Here is a 7,551-nt window from a genome sequence, read left to right on the forward strand (position 1 = left end):
GTCCAATACAGCGCTCCTCCCAACGTTCATCTTTCTCAACCATAAATCGTACCTGACCCCCGGCCATCAGTGCCAGCCCGCAATCCATCAGCTCCCCGATCTTCGTCACCATTCGGTTCTCACCCGACACCAAATGAAAGCACCATTCCGGCAGCGGGAACGCACTCAGACTGGCAATGCTTCTCTTCTGCAGAACTTCCCCAAGAAACTTCTCCCCGATCCCCAGCTGCTCCCGCAGATTCCCCATTGCAAAATCATTGTGCGGCAACGACTCGGTCTTTTTTTCCTCCAGCTTGGTGTTCTGGGCCTCGTTCTTTGACATAGCGTCACGCCCCATGTTCAGCAAGATCGCCAGCCACTCCACTATCTCGATATCAAACCCCTCTATTTCTTTCCCAAGCGAAACCGGCATCTCCTGCATGATCCCCGATAGTTTCAGAGCGTACGGCCTGTACCCCTTTTCAGCTGAGTTCATCACATTTACCTGTTTTGCATCAAACGGCAAACCGCAGCCTGACTCGGCCACTCGTCGCAATAGTTTTGTCTTCGACACAACTGAGTCCTCACCCAGCGGTACGCAACGTCCCAGCCACAGCTCTAATCCAGCCGTGGCCAGCACTCGGCTCGCCACGTAGTCCCGTCGATTCTTGTACTGCTGCATATTGTTCGAACTCGACAAATCTTCGTCGGCATTTGCTGCAACTCGAAACTCCTTCATCCACCCTCCCAGTCCTTGAGCAGCAAACGCTACAGACCACCGCAGCCAAACCTCCTCCGGTTCGTAAGGCACCCGACGCACTTTCGGCACACTCTTTCGCCCAAAGCACCACAACACCGTATAATACACGTATCGGATTGGTATGGACAGAAGACGCTGGAGAAAAATGTGGCCATGCGATGAGTCCGTCGTGATATCCATGTCTTCGAACTGCATGTAACAACGGGCATTTCCATGAAAAAGGCGGTTCTCAATGAGTTCGTCGCTGACTAACAGCTCATCCGCCATCTTATCCGCAGACAGGACCTCCGGCTCATCCGCCATCTTATCCTCAGACAGGACCGCCGGCTCATCCGCCATCTCATCCGCAGACAGGACCTCCGAGTCGTCCAGGCCTTCGTTCTTGCCCTTTCCTCGCCTACGCTTATCTTTGCTCTCTTTGGCAACCGGAGGCTTATAATGAATCCCCAGCGCCCGCAGAGCTTGAATACTCTTGGAAGCCCACGCCACAAACATGCGAAGCTGCCACAAGCCCCACGCTGTCCGCAAGAAGTACAGCAGCGCAAATAGCAATGCGACAATCGCCGTGAACATTTCCTTGGTATCGTTCCCAATTTGAATCGCAATGTAAAATAATATGTAAAGAGCTGGGACACCGCTGAGGAACAGGTTGATGTATCCTGCGTTGCGTACGTGGCGTGCCTTGCGCCACGCCGGTGAGATAAAGTCGAAAGCCGTCAACGCGGTCCACGGCAGGAAGGCCGCGAAATACGCAAACAGGACGATGTAAAAGTTGTCTGCGAGATGGCCGAGCACCATTGTTCAGGATGGCGAGTTGGCGACAAGGGAAAGATGTGATGTGAAGGAGTATATTTTCGAAAAGTCTCGGGGAGCAGTTGGCTTTTGCAGTCGCTCTTGCTGTGAAACGAGTTGATTTTGTTCGGTACGGGAGGCAAAGGGGTGGAATGCGCTTAGCTGGCGGAAGAAGGGGGAGGCAGGTACGCGGACGGGCCGGGCTTATGGTATACAGGGGGGGTCGCGATATAGTGCTACCCTGTGTCAGTGGGCCGAAAACGGCACTATATCGAACCAGGCACTGTTAGATAATGAGATTTACGGCTTTTTGCAACCACTTCCTTGCATCACTGCTCAGAAAGACCGCTCGCAGGACGCCATCACTCTTGCTTTGTATCTTCACTACAGACTCAAGTCTAATCAAGCATTTCTGTTAGTAGTAGCTGCCGAGCCGTTGCATTGACTTCCTCCTTTTTCGCAGCCATAAATACCAGCCTACACTTTTGCAGATGTCCAATTGCATCATCGACCCGGCTTTTTTTCGCCATAGTCTCTATTCGAGTTGGCAACTCCATAATATCTTTCCGCGGCGGCAGCGGCTCTCGGGCAGTACCCCATGTCCATCCAACTGCCTCCCTGGAGACCCTTCGTTTGTGGCTCAAAATTCGTGCCACCAGCAGAAGGGTAGCACTATATCGGAGCTGACACTAACAAATATGGCACTATATCGCGACCCCCCCTGTACTGTACATACAGTTTGTGCGGTGTCGTTTGTTCGTTTTTGGTGCACGGCTTACCGTAAAGACAGAATCAGGGCCAAAGAGGCCGGGGGCCATTCACGAGGCCACAGAAGACGTTGAAGATGATCTCGAGATGGCAGCAATGCGATCCAACAAGGCGGGCACACTTGGATTTCGCCAAGGGATTCAACAAGGCATTGTTGAGATTTAGGGCTTAAAGTGGGCTCCGTGCGCGCTTCGCGCGCCGAGCCAAGGAAGCGTGGAGGAACACTATTTGGGAAGGGTGGCAATGAAAATATGTAAAGACAATGGCGTTTACTTTTTTTGGTAACTACTGAAGGACCTCGGGGTACACTACGTTTCGCGTGGTTTCATTGGACTCTCGAGTGAGGACAGTGACGTTGCCTGGGTGAGTAGTCCTTGATAGTGCGACATAGAGTTGACCGTGCGAGAAGCAGTGATCTCGTAAGTCGAGACCAATGCGGCCACCGAAGGATTGGCCTTGCGCTTTGTTCGTTGTAAGGGCGAAGCACGTGCGAATGGGGAACTGCGTTCGGGTGAAGCCAGGGATGGGAAAGTTGTCGTCTCCTGGTCCGCAGGGCATTCGAGGAAGACACAGTCTGTTGCCTTGGTGTGACCCGGTGGTAACGTGTAGAAAGAGCAGGTTGTTGGTCATGTTCTCGATGACATATCGCGCGCCGTTGACGTGACCGGTAGCGGGATCGAGATTGCGCAGAAGCATGACGATGAAGCCTTTCTTGAGCTTGAGCTTGTGGTCTGGTAGAGCAGATCCGGCGGTCAAGGTGTTGAGCATTTCTGTGGGATAGATCAGCGCGTTGGTGTCTTCGTTCTCGACCTTGTCTGCGCTCAAATACGTTCGATACGATCCCGGAATCATGTTGCCGATGACCTCGTTGACTTCCTCGAGCGGCCTGTTCTTTGTGGTGAGTATAACGCGCTTGGTGAGCCAGGCAGGGTCGGCGTGATTGTCTCGAATGCCTTGGAAGACCTTGAGGCATAAATTGCGGATGGTGTGCTCGAACGCAACGGACTGTGGTAGTGAGATCCATTCCGGGCGCTGTTCGCCTTGAAGTCTGCCTTCCCCGACGCTGAGGAGGAATTCTGGAAAGTTGAGAGCCTCCACATCTGCTGCAGGGTCCGCTCGGAGAGCAGCAAGGCGCATGTTCTCGGTAAGGCGCAGGAATCGGCACTCTCGATACAGCGGGGAAGCCTTGACGCACGCACTCACGATTTGACCTCTGGACCCGCCCGGAACGACGGGAAGGATTTGTCTAAAGTCTCCAGCGAGCACGAGGAACTTTCCTCCGAAGGGCCGGTCGGTTTGCATCAAGTCTCGAAGGGAGCGATCGACAGTCTCAATGCAATGTCGATGGCACATGACGATCTCGTCCCATATGATGAGATCGACTTGTTGCAGTGTACGGCCTGTGTCGGAGTTTGCGGAGAAGCTGCACGTGCTTTCAGCAGATACAGGAATGGGAATCTTGAACACGGAATGAGCGGTGCGTCCACCGTCGAGCAGCACAGCAGCAACAGCAGACGTAGCGACAGCGATGACCTGCTTACGGCGCGTACGAAGGAAGTCTTGAATGGCGCTGAGCACGAATGTTTTGCCTGTTCCGCCAGGAGCATCGAGGAAGAAGAGACGACCACTTCGTGTCGGCATAGAAGGTCCCGCAACGGCGCTTAAGGATCCTTGAAGCAATGCAGAGACGGATACGCCTGGAAGCAAGGAGCCCACTATTTCGTCAAAGGCATGACGTTGATTTGTGTTCAACAGCGGCAACGACGTCTGTAGTCGCCCTTCCCACTGCTGCGCTCGTGCTTCGGGGGTCTCGATCTCGTTTTGCTGTTCCAAAGCGGGCAGGCTGTCATCGGGCAGTGGGAGTCCGAAGTTTGCGAGCGTCCAGTCGGATCGCACGGTCTGCAGAGCCTCCTGTACCTCTCGAAGTACGTAAGATGTGGCGTGGTGATCATCGCGAAGCTGCTGTCTTCGAATGGGTTGTCTGCGTGCACGATTGCGAATATCGGTGAGAAACATGTCCAGGTGGTCGTTCCACAGCGAGAGAGGGTCCGAAGGCTGGCAGTGTGCCAGAATCGTAGCAAACAGATGAGAAAGAGGAACGAAGCTTGACCGGAATGAATCTCGGATTGCGTGCTTCCACTCGGCATCGTCGGCCAGCAAACCGAGTCGTAAGCAAGCTTGTCGGAAGCTGGTGCACTGCTCGCCGTCGATATTTCGCAAGTTCTCGAAGGATGTTGCCCCTGGCACTTGTGTGAGGATGAGGCGAAGAAAGTAGCGCTCACCCTCCCTCGGACTGACAGTGTAGATTCGACCGACTACGTTGGCACCTGTACCACTGAAATCGTAGGCTTCCTCTTCGCTGGTGGCGTTCCGTCTTCGCAGGGTTGCTCTTGGACTCCATGACTTGGTGCGTGTCTTCCACGTAAAGTACCTTGGAAACTTGTGGTACCGAAGATGCCTCGCGCTTGGGTACTTCTCGTTGGCTTTAAACCACTCAGTCAGCTTCGTACCTGATGCTGGTCGAAGCGCCGCCTCCTGCTCTCGCCCTTCCTCAAAGTATACTGTATGGTGGTTGGGCAGATGCACCGTAAGTCTGACCGCTGGAGGATTGCGATCTACAATGTCAAAGGAGAATAACCTCCATGCGGCCTCCGATGCCGAAACGTATCTGGCATCTTGGAAGTTGGAGATCTCGTCGTGGCACTCGTTCTCGGCAGTGATTTCCATGGTCACTCGGTCTTGTCCCTTGCAAACATACTTGAAGAGGTACTTGATTCCGCCAACGCGTGACACGCAGAGTTCCACATTCAAATGGCAAGCGAATGATCGTAGAAGCAGAGGACTGTGGGGAACGACCCAGGAGTTGTCGACCACGACGGATTGCTGTCGTCGGCCAACACGGGAGGGTCGCTCGATGGAGACGCCACCTGCAGAGGGGGACCTTCTGCGGTACGTGATGTAGTACTCACTGTCGGACTGGCTGGTTTCGTGTTTGAACGATTTTGGAAACCCTTTCCTGCAGTACTGCTCGCCCATGCACACGGCTGTTGGATTGCGTTCTCCACATGGATTGTGAATCATATGCTTGAGCACGACCTCTTGGAGTTCTGGATCTTGGGCAGACGGGATCTCGGCAGAGATAATGCGGTCGACGTTTTCGGGAGTACGCAGATCATTCTTGGAGACTTCATCTAGGAAAAATACAACGTGAGCGTGGGGAAGACCGCGTTTCTGAAATTCGATGACTCGTACATGGGCAACGACGGTTCCGAATACTCCCTCGTTGATGACCAAGGACATGAGATCTTTCATTTTCAGACGAAACACACGTGCGCACAGGTCCGGTCTGTCCTGAGGCGTTTGGTTCGGCAGTAGGGGTCTTGTGATCTCCGGCCAGCTTGGATTGCATGTCATAGTGAGGAAGATGTCCGGGTGGCCAATTTGGTTCGATATAGCAATGATGTCGTGCATCTGCTGCCTCATGTAGCGGTCACCTCCAATGTACGTGGAAGGGAGAATGAACAGTCGTCCCGCACGCACGGCATCGGCTTCATCTTCAGCACGACCGGAGTCTCCTAGGCTGTCGCGCAGTGAGGTGTAGTCGGCGGCTCGAAGCTGTGTCTGGTTGTGGCGGAGATACGAAAGCCTTTCTGCCTCCACTTTGCAGAACTGGTCAACCAAGTATTGCTGAAAGAGTCGCGCTGCGTGCAAGATTGTGCTGAACTCGCCTGCTCTTTCGAACAAATGCCATCCGTAGTACATCATCGGAGTAATCTTGGTATATCTGCCGTCGTCATCACTGGAGAATCGAAGCTCTGGATACCATCCATCTCTACCGTTCGGGAACAAAAGCACGTAACTCAACGGATCGTATGCACGATGACTGACTGAAATCGGATCCAGCACTTCGTTCCCGTTACTGTTCAGAGTCCCTCGCCTGCGCACGACGATATCTCTTCGCCCAATCTCTCCGTCTTCATTTCCAGGGATCAATGCTGCCACTTCAGAAGCTTCGGGACCATTGTACCGGCGCACGTGCTCATGACTTGGCCTGCGGTCGGCATGGATGACCATCTGGTACGGGGCTGGAGTGTTGGGTTGAGGGGATTGAGCCCATTCTCGCATACTGAGAACAGTCTGCACGTAGGGGTTGCATTCGTGCAGCATGTGCGTCAGTTGCATTAACAGTGTGTCTTCCAGCCGTGTAGAGGCTCCGCCAAGCCTTGTGCGCGTTTGAGTACCGTAGTCAGTGTCGTGAATGTAAACGGAAGCAAAGGAAGGCGCCCGCCCCTCGGATGGCATCATGGGACCCATGTAATGGTACATCTCGCCCTGCATCGTCATTGTGGGGTTAAAATTGGAAGTACCGGGCCCTCTGTTCACCCATTTGGCGACCACGGACGCCATAGACAGCGCTGAATTGTATGCTCGAATGTTTTTACGGAAGCGGCAGGCCCTTGGAGTATCATCGATGAGAAGAGAGCGCAGAAGAGCTGGCGGGTCGGTGAGAAGGGGCAGTGACAGCTTCCCCTTCCCACAGCATGTGGAAAACATGGGCCTTGCGGCAGAGCTGCTCACGATGCGTTCTTGGACGAAATGCAGAGCTTTGCAGTGCGAACACTCAATATGGACCATGCCGAGATCGCGATACGAAGGCGAGGATTCGGGTAGTGGGGCGAAGAGCTGCCGAGAAGCCGTTCGAGCCTGGCCGTCGGATCGTTGCCGGGCATTCCGAGTCGGTGTGTCTTGTGCATCCCTTGATCGTTGGGTGGATAGACGGTCAAGGTCTCGCCGCGCCTCACGAGCAGGAGTAATTTCCTCGGCTCTAGCTCCTCGTGTCGCATTGCGATCCGCTTCGCGCCGTGCATCTCGGAGGGGGGTATTTTCTTCCGCTCTAGCTGCTTCTGTGGATCTTCGGTTTGAGTCTTGACGCTCATGTCTCTCTGGGGTTGTCGCGTCAGCTCTTCTCTGTTGCATTGAGACACGAGAGGCCTCCAATCGAGTTATGCGGTCAGGAGTGCTCTCAGCCTGTCTCGTGCGTTGCATAGATGCTCGATTCGAGGCTCTGGCACGTTCCGTTGCTGCTCGGAGCTTTGGAGACTCTCTGGGACCCTCTGTCCGTGATTGATCGGCTCTGCGCGCCCTGGTTCTCTCCCTGTTTCGACGAAGACGCTCTTCGCGCTGCTCAGAAGTCTCTGCTGCTCTTCGTGCTGCAGTACGTTCCCGGGCGGTTTGGCGACGCGCTTGAGCCT

The 7,551-nt window shown here is 54.2% G+C and overlaps 2 protein-coding genes; one reads left to right on the top strand and one right to left on the bottom strand.

Annotated features, from left to right (window-relative positions):
- The first annotated feature begins 1,824 nt into the window (after positions 1–1,824).
- On the top strand, positions 1,825–2,021 carry CHC_T00001155001 (hypothetical protein). XM_005718432.1 is given in 2 exon segments: positions 1,825–1,950; positions 1,951–2,021. The coding sequence occupies 1 exon segment, from the start codon at positions 1,825–1,827 to the stop codon at positions 1,948–1,950; it is 126 nt and encodes a 41-aa protein (XP_005718489.1). The 3' UTR covers positions 1,951–2,021.
- Positions 2,022–2,584: 563 nt separating this feature from the next.
- On the bottom strand, positions 2,585–7,276 carry CHC_T00008494001 (ATP dependant DNA helicase). The gene is made up of 6 exons (XM_005718433.1): positions 6,319–7,276; positions 5,277–6,204; positions 4,696–5,240; positions 4,196–4,647; positions 4,062–4,098; positions 2,585–3,858 (listed from the first exon to the last, which is right to left on the bottom strand). Exons 1-6 carry the CDS (start codon positions 7,274–7,276, stop codon positions 2,585–2,587), a joined length of 4,194 nt encoding a protein of 1,397 aa, XP_005718490.1.
- Positions 7,277–7,551: the final 275 nt, after the last annotated feature.

The sequence above is a fragment of the Chondrus crispus genome, genomic scaffold, assembly GCF_000350225.1.
Source record: "Chondrus crispus Stackhouse genomic scaffold, scaffold_403, whole genome shotgun sequence".
NCBI lineage: Eukaryota > Rhodophyta > Florideophyceae > Gigartinales > Gigartinaceae > Chondrus > Chondrus crispus.